Consider the following 21,744-nt stretch of genomic DNA (forward strand, 5'->3'; position numbering starts at 1 on the left):
GATGCAACACAAGAATGCTTCAGATGAAAAAATACGCCCTCGGGTTTTGCTGAGAAACGAAGACCTGTGGAACCACGAGGAGTAAATGCGCGAATTTGCTTTCTGCAGATGACGACATCGTATGGTTCCGGTGGCACTGGATCATGCATACTTCGCCTCATCTTCCCACTGCAGCCGTAACAAGTAGTGACTCGTGATCCGTTCAACCACTTGAGGCGGAATGGTTCTGGCGCTGGAAATGATTGAACTCGCTCGCAGCGATCCTGCGGTGTACTAACGTCACGCTGCTGAGCAATGCGGGAGGGGCGAACCCTCTGTGGACCTGGCTTTTTTCCTGACCTTTTGGGAATAGAGTCCTGCACCAGACGTGACAAGTTAGGGACCCATTTCGAAACAGTGTCCTGGATAATTTGCTCCTCGCAGCTCACAGCAATGGTATGGGAGCCGATCTGCTTCTGTTTAAAGCCCTCGCAGTCGCACCGAATTGTGCCATTCTCAATGTTTACAATGTGAGGGCGCACCGGATTTGTTAAAGAAATAACAACAAAAGTAGAAGTAGCCCCTGCAACCCTAGTGACACCATCTTTTGCCAGAATGGAACCAGCATTGTCCCATGTTGTTTTCAATGACTGTGGAAGGCCACTGCACTCAAAGGGAGGAAGGGATGATGTAGTATTTCCTGATTGTGAAGATGCTTTGCATTTTGGAAATTTACTAGAGTCAAAATTTTCTAGAGTCAGCTGGTTGTGAATCACAAATTTGGTAAGCACTTGCACCAGGACGATGTACGGAAGAGATCTTTGCTACCCTTTCCTTTGGAGAAACATCACGCCACTCTTCCTCGGTAACAAGGTGTTTGAATTCTGGCGCAAGTCCGTAGGGACCATCACCTTTCACAGCTCGGTGCACATTTCTCCTGTATTTGCCAATAAAACCCTCAGCGATGTCAATGAACTGTCCGTACGTACATTTAGACGGCTTTCCTGGACTTGAATGCTGTTTTTGCCTGTCAATTTCTTTCTTCAGACTGCTGTTGATGCTTTCTGGGCTGTTGTTGTAGTAAAAGTTGTCGCCTAGCCCAGCTGACCTCCGTATCGGCAGCAGAGTCTTAGACTTCATATCTGATGCAATGTGTTGCAAGAAATAGAGATACTCCCCACATCGTGAAGATTGCTTTTCAGCGTCATCCCATGACTCCTTCAATGAAAAGAGCTTTGCATCGAACTCTTCGTTGGATTCACTGTCAATGAGGCCCTTTTGATGTGTACGCCTGTCTCCGAAGATGTCGGCCAGGATTTGTGACTTTGCTTAACCAGTGACTTTGATCAAGGCCATCTTCCGCGTGATGTTGTCCAGTACATGTTTAGTACATGACAAGAAATGAGCGATTGGCAGCTGGGAAGCAAGGCCATTCTCTATGGATTTCTGGCGGTCAGAGCCAACGAAAAGAATATTTTCAATCTCACGATTGAGCTCTTTGAGGGTACTTGTAAAATAATGGAAGTCCTCCGATGTTTCATTAGTATGAATCATGAGTGGTCCAGGAAAGGTAGGGTGGGACCCTGTCTCTCTGTCTACCACCATCAAATGCTTGTAGGTCGTAGTTGTCACAAAGAATTGACCAATGTCATATGTGACATCAATGCTAAATACTGAAATATGTGCAGGGTCACAACAAAACGTCACCAAATCCTCCAATTGAGATTTAGTGGCAAGAACAACTCTAACACCAGAGCCCACGTGCACCTGTACTGTGTGGACGAATCCTCCTCTAGAATCTTTGCATTTTTGTATCAGCTTAGCCAATTCATCTTTGCTGTGTTGCTTCCGGAGTTTACCTCTTTGATATTTGACTTGTGAAATAGAGGTCAATTGGGTTTTGACCGACCCGGTGTATTTATGAGTATTTTAATACATTTGCGACGATTGATATGTAGGTGTATAAATAATGGAATGAATGTATGGAATGTATTTAAGTTTGGTAATTTTCCCGGGGGTGGGGGCATTTGATCACCTGAAATGGACCTATGATGAGGCACTTGAACAGCTTTTTGGTCCGGGAAGGAGGGCATTTGAGCCAAAAATTTGCAAAAATTCAAATGCCCGTGGGGTTGCCCGGGGGGATGTTTAAGCTTCACTTTGACTGGTACATAATAGCAAACTGTAAATACACGTCTCGAGTTCTGTCAGAGTTGTGGCTTACCTGAGAATCAACATTTGCACGAGCTCCTACAACTGTTCCCTCTGGAATAAAGATATTCGATAACGTGAGAATGAGATCAACTGACACGCATGCATGATCGGCTTCACGTGTGTTTTGGGGCGTAAAAAATTGGTCGAAACACAGCAATTCAGTGACAGTAGGAGGGGGAATAAAATGTAACATTCACTTACCTTCCTTTTCCGAGCTATCCGAAATCACAATGATTTCGTCATCAGTATTGCACGGGTCGTCTGCATTAGGAAAGAACGTAAACAACGTTGGGGTTTCATATTAAGAACTCAAAATGAACAAAATCTCGCTTCTTGTAAACCAAGAGTTCCTCTCTATTTGTTCTGTGGGCCAAATTGACCGATAGAAGCAGAATAATGTGACAAGATCTCACTCCCTTACTCCATTACTCCGGCCATGCTGGAATAAACGTCAGCTAACATCTATCACGTGACAATTATGCACGTGGCAATTATGGCGGAAAACAGGGTATTTCCACCATTCCCATGTCGAACTTCAATTTATGTCGTCAGCCTATCGCTATTTCGTTGCGCTATGCTTTTTTCACAGTGTTTTGTATTCAGTCCGCATTTTGTGGCCGGTGCGCAGCCTTCAGTCCGCGTTTTTACCTAGTCCGCGTTTTATACCCGGTCCGCAGTCCGGGTCCGTAGTCCCCGTTTTATACTGACCGGCTGCTACATCGATATATACATGTATACATAATTATTGGAAATGTGCATACCTTGACGGATGTTCCTTTGCTTGATTTTGGAAAGCAGTGTCAACTGATTTTGGTGTTTCGGTGCTTTCCTCATGGTGGTTTTTTAACTCACCAGGACAAGACATCACCGAGGATGGTGGAGTTGGCTTAATTGGTACATTTTCAAAGGGAATTCTATAACCTTTTTCCTTGTCAATGTGACAAGCAGTTTGTGCATCCCCTTGCCTCGATGTCAAAGGAGAAAGGGGATGTCACCTTTTCAACAAGTGCTTTGCTGAAATGACAAATGACTTTTTTTTTCCAGATTGATTCCACCCTTTTGTGACAAGTGTCGCGCTGCACGAGAAAGACCATCATCTGCCTGGACTTTTAAGTTTAATCGAAAACGTCTTCAAATATTCTCAAAAATCACCATAAAGGTTTCTCTCTCTGTTTGTTAACAAAACTCGACAATAGTCGTCAACTGTTTCTTTCGGGAGGCTCATCGTGAACAATATCGAGAAGCGAACACAAGCTCAATAGCGTTGAATTTGGCGCGCGTTGAAATAAAGTCGTGCTGCGTGCTCGACATACCAGTGTGGCCCGTGCGATCAAGAATTTCTCGAGATTAGCAAAGTTTCTGCCACAGCAATTCATGTACGAAATCTAGAAATACATCGACTTGGAAAAGGGGGCAGAATAAAAATAATTGTCAGGTCAAAATTCATCACTGCTATTTTAGGCGAATCGGGGAGTACATCTTTAAACAAATCCCGCACACTTGGAAATACGCTACTGTAACGATACCTGCGAAAGGGCCAGCGTATTTCTCCGCCGATATTCCGAACGATTTCCTGTACATTTTGTGCTGTGATTGAGACTTCTGTCCTCGAGCAAAACCTTGCCAAACGAACCAGGCGAGTATGGCGATCAAGTGATTTCCGTGTAAGAAGACACGAAACGACTTCACGGCATGCTGACCTCTGATTGGGCAGAAAAACACAAAAAATTTCTGGCACCAATCAGAATTGAGAATTACCTCTGCTGTTTGGAACTGGTCCGGTAAGAACTTGTCCCCAGGGGCTCTTCTCGCCCTACTATGCTTTTCTTCGTCGCCATTTTCTTTTGCCGGTTTAGACTTGCCCTTGCCTCCGCGATCTGCCCCTGGGTCTCCGAGGATGGTCCCTTGTGTACTTTGAAAGTTTCTGTCTATCTCCGCTCCGCCGTTCATTTAGTTTGAAATACAAAATGCCGTTGATTTTCCAACAGAAGCGTGGTCGTTTTAAGAGTACAAGCGACTCGTCGAAGTATTCCATTAACATAACAAGATCGAACTCTCGCTGAAGAAAACGGATGTAATCTTGTACCATGGTGATTTCTCTGTAATATATTGTGTCCAGTCCCAGCTCAAATAAAGCTGGGATTTACAATAGATTGTTCAGGCCTGTAACGTTTAAATGCGGTTTGTTAAAATAAAATTCTGCTTTTTTGTAGGAAACTCTGCAGAGGAGTGGTCACATTTCGTAAGTCCTTAAAATACCTTCCGAGTTTGAAAAAGTTGAAGATGGATTCAAAGTGTTCACTTGGTTCCCGCAGAATTGTGATGTATCGCGTTGTTTTCTTTGGAAAAAGCCATCTCATTGGTTCCTTGTTATATCTTGCGTGATTGCATAGAATGTTCGGCTCCTTACCAAATGCTATTACATACCAAAGCAAAAATGGTCTTGGCCAGAAAAAGTGGTACGTATTCTTTCCTACAGGTAACGCAAATGAGAGATCTCTGCTATCGCCATAACGGTTTAAGATATTTGTCACTGTGCTCGATCCCGTCTTGTGTGTCTTTAGAAATAAAATGTTATTGACTGGTTTGCATGAAGTCTTCGCGCCGATCATGTACCCCATACTTTGTCCCTCACGTTTGTCAAATTCCCAGCTTAATCTCTCTTTGCCATTTTGCTGAAGCTCCGCTGCACTACAATGACAAAAATGATAAAACGGACCTTCACAATATTCATTGCCGATTAAAATTGAACGTCGGTTTTTGCTGGCAAACTGAGAAACACAGTTATTTGTTGTATTCATCGTCACATCCATCACATGTCAAGAATTCCATTCCTTATTCTCAATTTCTTAGACTTCGACGTCTATGTAGTGATGACTCCGATTTTTCCAGCAAATCAGAGGAAATGTGCCAGTTCTTCGAAAAACGTGGCTATCCTGTCTCCGTGGTCAAAGCGGGCCATCATCGCGCCCAACAGTTTGATCGACAGTCATCACTACAAACGTCACAAAAAGATAAGAATGACAGAATTCCATCCACCCTCACTTTCCATCCTCATAATCACGCAGTCAAAAGCATCATTCTTAGTAATTTTAAATTACTCCAAAATGATCCCGAGACTGGTAGAATCTTTTCGCAACCTCCACTTATTTCATTCAAACGCGACAAAAACGTAGGCAACTTTTTAGTTAGAAGCGCGCTCAAAACTAACGAGCAACCCGGCACTTTCAAATGCGCCCGCTCACGATGCAAAACTTGTCCTTTCATTGTCAACACTAGCAAGATATCGGGACCTAAGCGATCTGTTAAGATCACCGATCGTTTCACATGTACCTCCGCAAATGTCATTTATTGCATAACCTGTACGTTATGCAATAAATTATACATCGGTGAGACAGGTAGACGACTAGGTGACCGATTCCGCGAACACCTTCGCGATGTTGAGAAGAATGACAGGGATGCATCTAAGCCAGTCGCTCGCCATTTTAATCTGCCCAACCACTCCAAAAACCACATGGCTATCTGCGGCCTTTCCCTACATCTAGGTACGACGGAAAGCCGCAAGAATCTGGAGCAAAAATTCATCTTTCAAATCGGCACCCTTAATCCTCACGGTATTAACGAACGCTTTTCATTTAACTAATATATTCCTATTTTTCACGTTGCCATGTTACCACCAATAGCGTAGCTCCTACTCTACTATAAAAACTACACGTAACCCATAATCCCTCGATTCGCTCTGACGAATGGCTAACGCTCGAAACGTCAGCTTTTAGAATCTCTGTACGGTGGCCAATTTACATTATCAACTCCGTTGATAAAACCAAATTTTTGTATACTACTTCCCCACCGACGCAGCATCACAGTTTCTTGAGAAACTACCCCTTCAAAGAGAAAGTCAAGTCAGCGGTTCGCGGTCATTTGCAACCAGTGTAGTTTAGCCTCAACTATTAAGCAAGTTCCCATATAAACCACTATCGACCCAAATTCCCTAATAAAATTCGCTTTGACGAAGGGCTGACGCTCGAAACGGGCAGCTTTCAAATTTCTTTACGATTATCAATTTACTATATCTCTCAGCTGACAAACCCATTTCTGTTTTTCACTTCCCCACCGAGTTTTCTTCAAAATGAAACGCCTTTATTCACCAAGTTGTTTGCTTTTTCGTGGTAGTGCACTTTGTAATTGCACTACACACTATGTCACCGGGTTGTGAGTGAGTGAGTGAGTGAGTGAGTGAGTGAGTGAGTAAACAGTAAACAGTAAACAGTAAATCTTTATTGCGCCTTACTCTCCAAAGGGAGGTATCGGTCTCGTTACAATAAAGGTGATGATATCTACTAGAATAACTAATTAACTAAAAAGATCATACAATTACTTGTAATACAATTGGTATAAAATTATTATTTTAATTATTTTGCATTTAGGAAGTCTTTTCTCTTCTGAAACATTAAATATGCATATTTACCTAATATCTTTGAAGTGCTTTCGTTTTCTAGGGTAAGTAAATACCGTATTTTATCCTCATCATTAAGGCTTTTGAAAACAACATCGTGTGTTGAAAGGAGAGAATGGAGCTCATTTCCAATGTTATCGTACCCTGGGCAATACATCAAGAAGTGCTGATCGTCTTCTATATAGCCTTTATTGCAGACTAGACACGTTCTTCCATCTACTGGGATTGGTGCACCTCTATTTTCGTATTTCCCAGTCTGTATTCGCAAGCTATGAACCCCCAGACGCAATTTTGTCATACTTATTCTATGTGCTGGGTTTCTGATAGTTTTGAGCTTCCAATTGGTAGTCGAATTTGACTTCTTTGTGTGTAAATTTCTCTCTAGAGCCTTCGGAAGTGTTGTTGCGAGCCTTCAGCCAATTTCGAATGTAGTCCTTTTTAAGCTGTTTCTTTATGGAGGAACGAGCATTCTTAATCTGTAGTTGGCTTGATGTATTGCCTGTAGAGTGCATTCGTATAGTTTCGTCATTATTTAATACATCCAAAAATTGGCTGTGATTTTTTGCGTGATGAAAGGCTTCCTTTAATAGAGGGTTGACTGTTTTATGCTGTAATCTAAGCGAGTAACTAAATATTGAAGCTTTTATGTCTATACTTAAAGGGTACCGTCCAAGTTATACCCTACAGGCAATGTTCTCTGTGTACCATGGGGTATTTTTCTATAATTTGCTGGAGACCGCTTATCACCCTTTCTTTTATATATCGGTTTTATAACACCTATGTTCCAATGGGTTGGGAATGTTCCACTGTCTAGTATATCATTGAACAGTTTTTCTAATAAAGGCATTAGATAATAGCGTCCGTGTTCAATCATTTCATTAAGGATACAATCCATACCCGAAGCTTTCTTCAACTTGAGTTTTGATATTTGTTCATGGATTTCGTTGGTCGTAATAGGTTGTCCTAAAATGTCGTTATTCGGTGAATTTTCGTTTTCCCGGTCCACATCTTCATTTGAAAAGTCCAAAGTGGTGTGCGGTTCCTGGCTATCATATAATAATTTCTGATAATGACATATCCAATCTTTTGACGAAACAGAGGTTTTCTCTTCGACACGGCATCGCTTTTTCTAAGTTGATTAATATACCTCCAGAAATCTTGACTGTGTTTTGGGTGTAAAGCATTAATTTCATTTACTATTTGGTTTTTGTATCTTTTATGCATCATTTTGACATGCTTTTTGTATTTGTTTTTAAGAACAAAATAATCTTGTCGTAGTGATTGGTGAGAACTGGGGTTAATTTTCTTTACTAATTGTTGCAGTTGTTTCTTTAACTGTCTGCAGGTGTGATCGTACCATGGTTTCTTTTCTTTGGTAGTTTTAGATGTTTTCCGCGATGTTGCTAGGCATGATTTGGCCACCGAATTGATAATTTGGTTAAATTGCGAGATTTCATCGTCTACTGATGCGTGGTGTTCTGAGTTGAAGGAATCAAATAATCAAATAATCTTTGAACATTAGGATTGGATAATGCACTGAGAAATTTGTCTTTTGAATCTGCCTTCCAAAGAAACTTTTTAAAGTTCTTTTGAGTAGGTGCTGCTTTGCATAGTGGTTGTCTAGGTGCATTGTCTTTTACCATGTGAGAGCGGGAGGGAGTTAATTTTAGACTGATAGGACAATGATCTGAGTAGGTTGTCAAGGCTTGAACTTGAAATCCTAATGTCGTCTTTATATGGTCTTCACTTGCTAGTGCGTAATCGACTGTGCTTGCCCCATTAGTTTGATAGCAAGTGTATTTTCCATCGAGATCACCTGTTAGCCTGCCATTCAAAATTTGCAATCTATTTCCTATGCATAATCGTAATATTTCTCTTCCTACTTTGTTGATTGTGTAGTCCGCATTGTTTCGCTTTGGGCAATCCGTGTCTTGATTGTAGGTATTATGAATTGTTAAAAAGTCATCCGCATCGTTTTCAATGAAATCGTTTAATGTCCCCGTTCTCGCATTGAAGTCACCAAGTAAAAGAACTTGGCCTTGGGTAGAGTACTTGTGAATTTCTTTTTCTAAGATACTGATAACGTCTTCTCCTGCCTTTCGTTGTGATTGTAGTGGGGGTAGATAAACTGCAGCCAGGAAAATGTCTGCCTGGAGTCCAAGCAATTGCTTATGTAATCGGCACCAAATTATGTTGGGGAAATCACTGTGTATACGAGAAACAAAATTTTGATGATGGTCTCGAATTAATACCGATACCCCTGCTTGGCCTCGTCTGCTTACGGTGTTTTTAACGGTTGAGTACACTGTGTACCCTTGAAAAGTTAATGTCTCGTCTTTTGCCCATGTTTCTTGGAGACAGATAATATCAAATTTGGATAGCTTAGATTTAATTGATTTAATGTTCAATTTGGTATTCGAGATGGTTTGTTTCGTCTGTTTAAGCCTAGTTTTTAGGCCTTGAATATTCAAAGAAATTATATTAAAAACGTTATTTTGATTATTCATCTTGAAGAAATAATAGTGATGATTAGATAAATTAAAGTACGTTAAAAAATAAAGGATAACTGTTGGACTACGTAAAAAATTAATAGAATAATATCAGTCGAATAAATACGACTAGATTGATTTGCATAAGCTGGTGTAAGTAAGTGACTATTAAAGTAAAGCTTACTGTTGATTTCCGCTTTTATGTTCATCGACCGTTTTGAAGTGTAGCCAGAAGTAAATTCAGCAATTGCTGTGACGGGTCCCTTGATCGGTTCCGAGTTCCACTTGGTCGAGTGTTGAAATGTTTTCCTCTTGGATTATGTGAGTCCATTGTTAATCATAATCTGAGAATGGTATCTGACTGGCTTATGGCTAATAAAGTTTCATTAAATATTGATAAGACAAATTTCATTATTTTCCGTCCCCCTCAAAAGGTCAAGGGGCACATAGTCAAACTAAAAATCTCTAACAGGGAGATTGTGCAAGAGAAATTTATTAAGTACTTGGATCTTCTCATTGAATCGCATCTCAGTTGGAAGTATCACATTTCACATATTTCAAGAAAGATTAAGAAATGTATTGGCATACTCTCTAAGATACGGCACTATATGACTGGTCTGGTCCTTGTTCAGTTGTATTACTCACTTATCTATCCCTTCCTGACTTATAGTCTAATAACCTGGGGGACTACATATCAAACAACTCTCCTTCCTCTTATCACCTTACAAAAAAGAGCTGTCAGAATAATAACATTCTCGGAGTATAATTGCCACTCTAGTCTGCTCTTTCGGAAATTGGAAATACTCAAAGTTAGTGACTTATTATACTTGTATTGTGCTTTATTCATGTATGACTATTACTCCAACAGATTGCCCTTAATTTTTAATGATTTTTTTAAGAGTATCAACAAAGTGCATCAATATCAAACCAGACTGGCGAGTAAGATTTCATACTATTTGCCTAAAGCGAGGACCAATTATGGCAAATTTAACATTCGTTTTTTTGGAGCTAAAGTTTGGAATTCCATTGAAGAGTCATTAAAATCTAAGAGTCGTACCTGTTTTAAAATCTTCTTAAAATAATCGCTTATCTCCAACTACTGATTGGCTCATTGATGTACTTTATTTTCCAATTTTAACGTGTGCACTTCCCCTTGTCTATTGTTATTTGTGTGTGCGCGTGTATGCGTGAACGGTAAATCGTGTCCGTAGTTCTATGTTAATGTAGGGTATTTGCAAATTTTCCGCTTGGCCTAGCCACTTAGCTCGATTAGCCTAGCTATTTCTAGGTGGCTGTGCTCTTTTCCCTTTCCAATTTTTTCTTTCTTGTATTTATGTTAACTCTATATAATTTCTGGGCACGAATAAAGTTTTGTTGTTGTTGTTGTTGTTGTTGTACTAGTAACTACATGTCTTCTCGGGAGACTGAAGGGGGTAGTTTCTAAAGAAACTGTGGTGCTGCGTCGGTGGGGAAGTAGTTTTATCAACGGAGTTGATAATGAAAATTGACCACCGTACAGAGATTCTAAAAGCTGACGTTTCGAGCGTTAGCTCTTCGTCAGATCGAATCGAGGAATTATGGGTTACGTGTAGTTTTTACAGTAGAGTAGGAGCTACGCTATTGGTGGTAACATGGCAACGTGAAAAATAGGAATATGTTAGTTAAATGAAAGCGTTCGTTAATACCGTGAGGTTTAAGGGTGCCGATTTGGAAGATGAATTTTTGTTCCAGATTCACGCGGCTTTCCGTCGTACCTAGATGTAGGGAAAGGCCGCAGATAGCCATGTGTTTTTTTGGAGTGGTTAGGGAGATTAAAATGACGAGCGACTGGCTTAGATACATCTTTGTCATTCTTCTCAACATCGCGAAGGTGTTCGCGGAATCGGTCACCTAGTCGTCTACCTGTCTCGCCAATGTATAATTTATTGCATAACGTATGCGGTTATGCAATAAATGACATTTGCGGAGGTACATGTGAAACGATCGGTGATCTTAACAGATCGCTTAGGTCCCGATATCTTGCTAGTGTTAACAACGAAAAGAGAAGTTTTACATCGTGAGCGCGCGCATTTGAAAGTGCCGGGTTGCTCGTTAGTTTTGAGCGCGCTTCTAACTAAAAAATTGCCTACGTTTTTGTCGCGTTTAACTGAAATGAGTGGAGGTTGCGAAAAGATTCTACCAGTCTCGGGATCATTTTGGAGTAATTTAAAATTATTAAGAATGATACTTTTGACTGCGTGATTATGAGGATGGAAAGTGAGGGTGAATGGAATTCTGTCATTCTTATCTTTTTGTGACGTTTGTAGTGACGACTGTCGATCAAATTGTTGGGCGCGATGATGGCCCGCTTTGACCACAGAGACAGGATTTCAATTTCTCCGGCCAAGACAAACTTATTTTCACCATGGACATTACATCTCCGTACACAGTCATTCCCAATAGCGAATGTCTTCAAGCACTTAAACACTTTTTCGATCAACGCACTGTCAAAGAACCAAGCTCGGAAACTAGTAACGCTTAATTGTTTTTCATTCGCCGGCAACTATTACATAAAATTAATGGTGTAGCGATGGGCACAAGAATGGGACCTAGCTATGCCAATCTTTTTGTAGGATATGTTAAACACCAATTTTTTAATCAGTACAACGGCCCCAAACCTGAACCCTACGGCCGCTACATCGACTATTGTATCGGCGCTATTTCATCCAGCAGAGAAGAACTCGATCATTTTATAACCTCCGTCAATTCTTTTCATCCGGCTGTTAAATATACCTGGGAAATTTCGGAAAATTCATCGGCTTTCCTAGGTATCAAAGTTTCTATTAGTGGCAACGTGCTATGTACCAGTGTTCACCACAAACCTACAGATTCTCACAGTTATTTGTTGTATTCATCATCACATCCATCACATGTCAAGAACTCCATTCCTTATTCTCAATTTCTTAGACTTCGACGTCTATGTAGTGATGACTCTGATTTTTCCAGCAAATCAGAAGAGATGTGCCAGGTCTTCGAAAAACGTGGCTATCCAGTCTGTGTGGTCAAAGCGGGCCATCGTCGCGCCCAACAATTTGATCGACAGTCATCGCTACAAACGTCACAAAAAGATAAGAATGACAGAATTCCATTAACCCTCACTTTCCATCCTCATAATCACGCAGTCAAAAGTATCATTCTTAATAATTTTAAATTACTCCATAATCGTGCTGCAAGGTTCCGTGCATCTGTCTGCCGTACTCCACAAAACAACAATGTGAAATCACTAAATGTTAGTACTTCTATGAACGTTACACTGTACTGGTGAAAACATACTATTAAACTAGTTTTAAAAACTTATACACAGTACATATAGAAAGTTGAAGCGTACGAGCTTTCGGCTCCTTCTCGGAGGCTTGTTCACATATAAATGAAAAACAAGAATCTGTTGCGGTCACGTGTTGCTAAATGACGTGACCGTTAACAGTTTACCGGTTCACAATTCTTGTTTTTCATTTATATGTGAACAAGCCTCCGAGAAGGAGCCGAAAGCTCGTACGCTTCAACTGTGTATAAGTTTTTAAAACTAGTTTAACTAAATGTTAGGTTTTGACGACAACGTGAGCATATAAAAATGAACCATTCATTTTCTATTTTCACTGTAAAACTGTTCACAGGATAGTTCGCCCGTATTGTATATGGCGAACAAGACTGTGACGCAATAATCACGTTTGCGTTAACGCGATCACAAAAGTCTTGCCTGTCACTCCCCTGGTAAGTAGTGTCTTTGTGTATAGAGCCTTCTGCGCGTATTTTCTTAGGATCGAGAGGGTACTGGAACTGCGTAGATTTCTCTTGTGGACACAGTAGAATCATTAACTTAGCCTGCAATGGCGTCGAAAGTCATGCAACGCGAATGGCGTTTTAGTGGATCCTTAAACAAAATATACCCTTATGAAGCTCAATAATGGAAAGTCAGTTGGATAAACTAGGCATGAATCTCAAAAGCGACGAGTACTGGACTTCGACAACAATCTATCGCCCGTCGAGACGAAATCAAAGTGTGCAGTATTTACCTGAAGTACATGGTAATTTGACACAATTGAGTTTCTTGTCTTCACGCACGCAATCAAATAGGAAGAGGTTTTCGCCTCTAAGAGCAAATATGTTGTTTGTTTCAATAAAATTTTCGCTGGAAAAGGATTCTGTGGTATTTTCTGCCTTTGTGAATTATAATATCATGTTGTGTCTTGAATTTTCGAGCTTAAGGTTGAAATGTGATATGGGAGAAGTTTTTTAGTATTGCTCTGTAAGCAGGAAGGGTTCACAGGCCTGTTGGAAGCGTGCTTGAGTTTCAACAAAATGAGGCCCAAAATCAGTGAAAACTTGTGACGCAGATGAATAATAAAGTAGCTGCTATTTCCAAAATGATGGAATTACCTGGTGATAAATAACGTCGTACGCGTCTTGGAGAGTAAATTTTGACTTTGCATAAACAAGAGTTGGGCGATTGTGATCTTTGTTTTGACTTCGCCCATTTCATTGTCAAACTTTATAACACTTGACAGAAAAAGAAACAAGAGTTGGGCGATTGTGATCTTTGTTTTGACTTCGCTCATTTCATTGTCAAACTTTATAACACTTGACAGAAAAAGAAAGTTACAAAAACCCGGTATCTTGCCATCATTTGACGATCATGACTAAAACACCACACGAGTACATACGGGTAACATACGAGTAACATACGGAACATACGGATACATACGAATACATACGACTAACATACGACTACATACGACTAACATACGACTAACATACGGATACATACGACTAACACACGGATACATACGACTAACATACGGATACATACCAATACATACGAGTAGTACGAGTGTTTTTCTCATAAACTAAGCTCTAATTATAAGCCTTGCAAGCATTTTTGCACGTCAGCAAACACGTTCCCGGTTCAGTTTGAGGGGGAAGGGGGGGATGTTGGTCCACCCACCCCCCCAAGGCTTTCGTTAAATTTAGTCACAGTAAAACAATATATTTTGCTGACGTCGCTGACGTCGTATGACGTCATCAGAACCGCCGTCTTGATTTCACTATTTCACCTTAGTTGCATACATGCCAACTCTCCCGGATACGGAACGAATCTCCCGGTCTCCCGTACGGGTCATTAAATCTCCCGGATAAAAATGACTCTGAACCTTTCACAGACGTTTCTCCATTCTAGACTCAAATTGCATCCCCAAGTTTAAAAAAGATCGATTTTTCCAAACTCGTTTCATTGTTTCTTAATGCATTTCTTCATCTCTGAGTTTCAAACACACGTTAATAGAACTAAACAAAATCACTTCCTTTAGCTATCATAGCCATATAACCGATTGTTTGATTGGATCTCCGATTCACCAATAAAAATTCTTGACATAAGTACCCTGTTTTCCCGCAAATTCACAATGGTGGCAGAATATTCTTGTATTCTGAAGGAGCTGCTGGGGGATGGGTGGGTGCGTTTAGGGCGGGGGGGAGAGGAGGGGAGGGGGAGTGGGTAGGTTGATCGAGGGGGGAGGGGTGGAGAGACCGGATGGAAAAAATCTCCAGATTTTAGATCTCCATAGGTTGGCATCTCTGTAGTTGCCCTTTTTAATGGCAAAAAAAGCAGTGCGAAATCAAGCCAGAAAGCTTAAATGTAACCATGTACATGTAAAAATGTATCGATTTTGAAACTTCGTGTTGAGAAACTAGACGAATTATGTTTAAAATGTCAAATTTTGGGAACAGTTGACACATCAAAAAATCCGCAAGCAATAAACGAACAGCTGCTTAAAGTTTCAGCAACAGAGTAAATCTCCTTTCCAAAATGTGCAAAATCTGAGGGGGGTGGCATCCACACACTCACTCACACACACTTCATATCAGAGGCCGCGTCGCCCCCCCCCCCCATCCTAAATCAGCCCCTGATTTGCTCATTAAAATAATTTTAAGGTTAGGCACTGATGGATTATACTGTGTGACAAAAGGCATTAATCCGTTTTGCACTTTTTGCGGTTTTTTTTTGAAGTGCCGACTAGAGAAACTATAAATTTGACTTCTGCGAGGACTTTGTTTACCAGATTATCTGGATAGCCTCGGACACGCAAGTGTGATCTGAAATTTTTAACGTTTTCTTCAAACGTTGCCTTTGAAGAGTTGGTTCTAAGAAGCCTAAGGGCTTCGCCTTTCTGGGCGGCATGGCAGAAGCCTGGCCTGGCAGTCATAATCAACCACGAAAGCAACTTGTAACATCAACAGCTAAAATTTAACTGCTTCATTTGCACTGCTTTGGCCTGTAATGCATGTAATGCCTATATCTACCGTTAAATACCAAAATCCGTGTAACAATGCTATGTTTAAGTGGTTTTGAACTATATTCTCGTTGAGTGCCCCTGACCGTACGTCCGAAGAATGATTTTTTCCTGATATTTTAACAACACACTTTTAAAAGACAAATATAAACAGACATATAAGACTAAATATTTACTGATTGTGTCATTCTGTGACTGTTCAGTTGGCTTAAATCATAATGCAATCGATGGTTTGTTTGGTTTGCAAAATATGTGCTTTTATCTTTCATGTTACAAAACTAAAGCAGATTTTTGGTATCATCTGCGGTAGCAAAAACACTTCACTTACCACTGTTAGTTACATCTACATCACGGTTCCTTTCTCAAATGTGTCATCTGTTAATCAGTATTACGCTCTTCAATCTGTTCAGTGCACGGTAAAGATCGAACGCGTGAAGACCATCCACTGCGCGACAGGCTATTTTTTTGCGCACATCAGATTACCAGGCATGACCCCAGATATTTGATATTAATATCAAATATCTTTGCTCTTGTAACGCAAACTTTCCTTAGTCGGGGAAGTAATGCGTAATATTTTACTTAAGTTGTCGTTACTTTGCATAAAAATTTACTGGTATGAATTTTACTCGTATATTTTCGTATTTTTTTACTCGTATGTATCCGTATGTTAGTCGTATGTATCCGTATGTTACTCGTATGTTAGTCGTGTGTTACTCGTATGTGTCCGTATGTTCCGTATGTTACTCGTATGTTACTCGTATGTTACCCGTATGTACTCGTGTGGTGTTTTAGTCATGATCTCATTTGACACAGATGCTTCACTGTTTGGCGAGTAAACATGCCGCGGTAACTTAATCACGGCGCCCGCTGAATTCCGGCCATGACACTTTCGATTTTGCAATTTACTTGAACGTAGCAAAAATCTCCCAAAATGTTTGTCGCTGATCGTAACTTTTTATATTCTATATTCAAGGTTCAAAATTAATGTTGTTTTCATGTCGTAAATATTTTATTCTCGATCGACCGTCCGGGAAACTTCCTTCTGCTCTTTCTGAAAACTGTGTATCAATATTTATTTGCTTTTTCATCAATATTTGTTTTGCATAAAGCAAGCTAACAGAATCTGTACCTTGCTGAGTTCGCATTTGTTAGCGTTAATAGTATTTTCGGTCAGATGTTTCTATTTTTTAGGAGAGGTTTATTGTTTTGGTCTCCCATCCCAACACTAACCCCGCGAAACAGGGCTTGACTTCAGTGAAGTTTAGTATTACTAAGGGTGCGTTCGATTGACCGTATTCCGGAATAGGAATACAAGGAATGTAAGTTCAAAATCCTTCGTTCTTACAGATATTCACATTAAATTTGTCAAATATCTGCTAAAATGCTATTTTAAACATATTTTTATTATCCTTACTTCTTCGAAACGCGCCAAACCTATCGTTTTAATCATCACTTCACGTATTCTTATTCCGGAATAGGGTCAATCGAACGCGCCCTAAGTTTTCGGATGCTCATAGGGCACACTTGTGGTGAAAAGAAGTTGTGAGGGAACTTGAAAATTATCAACATGTCAGCCCAGAAGCCAATGTTTCTCGCTTCTCTTTTATTTGTTATTCTTCAGAGACTGGAATGCTGTATTTCAATACCACACAATTCAGTGCCTTCTGATTTTCTGTAGCACGTACCACAGGCAAGCCAGTGTATGCTTCACAGAAGCATCTAGTTTGTATTCGTTTTTTGCATCCAGCCAAGCATGGTTTTCTTTTCATTTTAAAAAATGTTCTTTTTAAAGACATAAACGATACTGAAATACCCATAACTCTTTCAAAAAAGATGATTTGAAAAAAAATCAATGCTTAGCTATATTCTGCATTTGGGGGTGAAACGTGCCATGCAAAAAAAAATTAATTCAATTTAAAGACCGCCGGAGATTTAGCTTTTTCTCAAACCGGAAGTCAGTTTGTTTACGCATGCGCAGTTGATTTGAGAACAAGCGCGAGAAAGGGCCAGGAATCACATTCGATGGAAACAACCGTTCGTGCGGTGACTTTTGCTGGTGAGTGGGTTTTCTTGTCAGCTCATGATATGATGACGTCGTTTAGCGGAAGTAACATTTCACTTCCTTAGCAACGCGCAAAAAATCCGTATGTGGGCCCTTAAGCATCCGAGGACTTTTTTCGTGTTTACATAGCCTCACCTAAAGACGAGGGGAGTTGGGTTTGGAGGGTTTGCATAACTGTCCAGTCGAGAATTCTCCCAATTCCACGAGTGTAAACACGGAAAAAAGTCCTCTATTGCTTTTATAAAATCTCTCTCAAAAATAATTCGACAAATGAAGGAAAATGCTGTTTTTTTTAACTTCTGATTGATTGAAACAGATTTTCTTTATACACGCTCATATTTCCTACCAGCCAATCAAAACGAGCGTCTCACAACACATAACCAATCAAAATTCGTGCGATGTCACAGCCGTGTTTACATACTCTCATCTAAACACAGCTATTGACCAATGAGAGTGCGCGTACTATCCCAATTATATTGTTATAAGTTATATTATGCAGCGACGTTTTTTCGTTGACGTTGCCGTTGTCCTTGCTTACAGTCACGCTATGTCACGCGTGACCAGTAGTTTTGAAATTTGAAGTGCGTGCCAGTTTTGAACTTTGTTCTCGAGATTCTGAATTTCCGTGGATACTTTCCTTGATATATCGCAAATTCTTACCTATAAAGTTTCTTTTTATTGTAAAATAAACGGTGTTTGAAATTGAAAACTATTTCAAGCGTTTGATGAATTTTGTTCAGTTACTGTGCATTTTTCTAAGCAAATTTCTCCCAGATTCCATTCAAATCACGGAAGCTCCAAAGTGGAATTCGAAAGTTAATAGGGAATTTAAGATCCACGACGGCGACGGTCGACAAAAACGTCACCTCAAAATATAACTTGGCCCTATCATAAGTCTTTCGCGATTACCCAGTCTCAATCACGCGCTACAATATGGACGAAGTATCCTAAAAATAAATTGGTACGAGCGGTTTCAAAGTTAAAATAGAGAATGAAACAATCTCTGTTGCATGCTAACGTTGTCGTCAAAATCTCAAATTCAGTGATTTCGCTAAGATGCTTGCTAAAATCCGTGCTGCACGTGCAACACGACTATTTATGCTCTTTTAAACAATGATATTACTGTTTTGTGGCGATGTCGTAGCCGTAGCCGTCGCCGTTTCTTAAATTCCCTAATTTCAGTCTTGTGGTTACTGGTCACGCGTGACATAGCGTGACTGTGAACTCCCTATTGGTTGCAATCTGAGGCGGGGTTAAAAGACGACCCTTGCTTTCCAGCGCTGACGATAGCCAATTAAGAGAGATTTACGAGAATCGCGTTTACAGAGAACGGCAAACCGTCATCAGGCTGAAATTTGAGAACTTGGCAACGACGACGGCGACGGCAACGAGAACGTCATCTCAAAATATAAATTCACGTCATTGTTTCAAAATGTTGTACACGCTGTATTCAAAAAGTTGAAATAGTCCCGAAGTGATTCGGGACTATTTCAATCTTTTGAGTATGACTAGGGTGTTAGTTCCTCAAGAATGACACTGGTCGGAACGGCGCTTCAGTTAGGGAAGAAAATGAAAATTGCTGACGTTTTCAATAGGACCTGTTTCACGGTATTTAGTAGACGACGGCAAAGAAATGAACAAAACTGAAAAACGCACGTGTAAGGCGTGCAAAGCTATTGTTTTTGCCTACTGAACATACACATTTAGGACGTTCTCGTTGCCGTCAGCGTTGTCGTTGCTTGCTGTTTGCCCAAAATCAATGAAACCTAATTGATGTCAGGTGATGTTCGCCTCAGTGAAGATTTTGATAGTTTTACTACAAGCAACTTTACGTTTGCCGCAATGACACCAAGCAAATAAAACTGTTTCTTCGATTGTTAAGTTAAAAAAAACAAAAGAACTTGACCGTTTATCGTTCCGCAAATCGTAACTCGACTTCCTTATCTGGAACTACAAGTGAGGTAATGATTGGTTGGACCTCATTCAAAGACTCCACCCAGAAGTTCTGACACACCTGTGTGAAAAAAGAGAGATGATTAACATGGTACAAAAGGGGGTCTGTTAGACAGACAGACAGGCAGACAGACAGATAGACAGATAGATGGAAAATTCCTACCTGCGAAAGAAAGAGACGCATTTCTAATTCGGCCACTCGGCGCCCTGTTCAAGCAAAAAGAATAAAGTATTATTAAACCAATTGATCAGGAACGAGTTCGTAGGAGTCAGGTAAGCGCTAAACTAGTTTAAATGCCATGGCAACTAATAGTTGCATTTCTCTTTCATTTCATTAGTCCTTTCACGTAAAACATGAGCCCAATGATTGAACAGCTGCTGCTCCCAACTGTGTGGCTTCATAGCTCAGTTGGTAAAGCATCGCACGGGCATCGCAGAGGTCATGCGTTCGAATCCAGTTGAAGGCGCCTGAATTTTTCAGATGTCTATAAAGTGACAACCAGTTAAGTGGGAGAATCATTCAGTTCTTTTGCATAAAACCCGCACATCAAATATACATTAGCGCTGACACTGCTTTCGAATAACTTGGCCAAGTCCAATTTCAATACTCACGTATTATCAATTATTGCTACTCATTGAATGTAAATGCATCTTCTTACCAATACACATTCGGGTGCCAAATCCGAAAGGGAGCGAAGAAAAAGAATGATATGGGGACTTGTGTGTATCATCCCTCAGCCATCGTTCGGGTTTGTACTTTTGAGGTTCATCAAACAGCTTGGGATTACGGCCCATTGCGTACAACGGCATACGAATCATTGTCTGCCAAAGAGAAGTCAATTCGTAAGGGTTGAGAGGGTAGAGTATGGGAAGACGCAAACGCAAGAAAAAACAAGTCTGAATGTAAAACGCGGACGCGATGATGTCTTGATGATGTTCTAGCGTGAATGAAATAGAATAGAACACGTAAAAGCACCTTCTTTGCTTTGAGCATGCTCGTCCCCAGATCCCTCCGTTTCTTTTGGTCACTTGGTCAACGACGTGACCAAAACATTAAAAAAACCCGAAGGTTCTGCGGACGCTAATGTGCTTTTTGATGCTTCACTTGAGACTGAACCAAGTGTGGGCGTCCTTGCACCGAATATCATTAGCTAACATCCACCAAAACTCCACGTGACATTTCTTTACGTTTTATACATGTCATGATAAAGAAAAATATTATTTTGTGCTGACGTTCAAATAACCATTGGGTAATTTTTTGACCCTAGGGGCTCTGTGCAGGTGCAACGAAAGCTACAGCGAAGGCGTTGATCGACTGGGTCGCACCTAGAATAGAGTACTATTGATGCACTTCGTCTTGTTAGGCTTAGGGTTAACCATAAAAGAAAAACTGTTTACAACACCCTCAGTGAGGAAGAAGCATAGACCGTTTAACTGGGAAGAACCAATCAAGTTCGCCTTGTCGGCTTATCAAATTGACTTGCCTTGGGAGGTATGCGATAGCCCTGGATAACGATCTCTTCCGGGAGAATACGGGCATTTTCCCAAGCAACAGGATACATCCTAGAAAAAAAACGAGGGAACAACACAAAAGCTTTATATATATTGTAACAGGATATTAAGTTTGTCGATAAGCAGTAAACGGGTCCAACTCTCCTCCAAACATTCGTCACAAAAACACCAGACTCAAACAAAATAGGGACCCAAATTGGGCAATTTTGAAGTCATGTGTCGATCGACTTGGCTATCAATGAGAGCAATGCTAAATGTTATCTTGTTGTCACACATTATTTTACAGGATGAGGAAGGAGTCTGATTCCCTAAGCGGTCGAGAGGGTTTTTGCTGCCAAAGACTGAAATCGAAAATTTCAGCAACACCCTACTCGCGCTGATCGCCTCAGGTAAACCGCTTTTAAATTATACTGCCTTTTCATACAGCAATACCACTGATAAAAGTAAAGTAAAGTAAAGCAACCATATTTAACGTCGATAACTCGTAACAGTAATTCAACTGACAAACCTGAGGTCGACGGTGCGCTCATTTTACTCCCCCCTCTCCATCAGTGCTCCGTTTTACGGGTATTTAAAGCTACTTAGCTACACGGAAAGGAAAGAAGTCGAAACAATATATTGCGTTGGTGATTATAGTGTCAGATAGTCTTGCTATAAGAGGAATCAAGGCGAAATTTCAAAAATAGATAACAAAAGCAGCATCGTAAGCAATTCGAATCGCACCGTTTTGTCTATTAGGCTGATTTAGCAACAGAA

The 21,744-nt window shown here is 40.4% G+C and overlaps 1 protein-coding gene and 1 pseudogene across 1 annotated transcript in view; both read right to left on the reverse strand.

Annotated features, from left to right (window-relative positions):
* Nucleotides 1-3,733: 3,733 nt before the first annotated feature.
* Nucleotides 3,734-15,888, reverse strand: LOC137974678 (galactosylceramide sulfotransferase-like; annotated as a pseudogene).
* A 1,101-nt stretch (nucleotides 15,889-16,989) lies between these two features.
* The window catches only part of LOC137971682 (cytochrome P450 10-like), a 12,316-nt gene continuing 7,561 nt past the window's right edge, over nucleotides 16,990-21,744 (reverse strand). The window contains exons 5-8 of the mRNA XM_068818480.1: nucleotides 20,961-21,039; nucleotides 20,136-20,298; nucleotides 19,640-19,683; nucleotides 16,990-19,537 (exon numbers count right to left, since the gene is read on the reverse strand). Coding sequence (XP_068674581.1) covers nucleotides 19,433-19,537; nucleotides 19,640-19,683; nucleotides 20,136-20,298; nucleotides 20,961-21,039 — 391 coding nt within the window. The 3' untranslated portion in view covers nucleotides 16,990-19,432. The remainder of the gene's footprint in view (nucleotides 19,538-19,639; nucleotides 19,684-20,135; nucleotides 20,299-20,960; nucleotides 21,040-21,744) is intronic.

This window comes from Montipora foliosa, chromosome 1 (genome assembly GCF_036669935.1).
Source record: "Montipora foliosa isolate CH-2021 chromosome 1, ASM3666993v2, whole genome shotgun sequence".
Lineage (NCBI taxonomy): Eukaryota > Metazoa > Cnidaria > Anthozoa > Scleractinia > Acroporidae > Montipora > Montipora foliosa.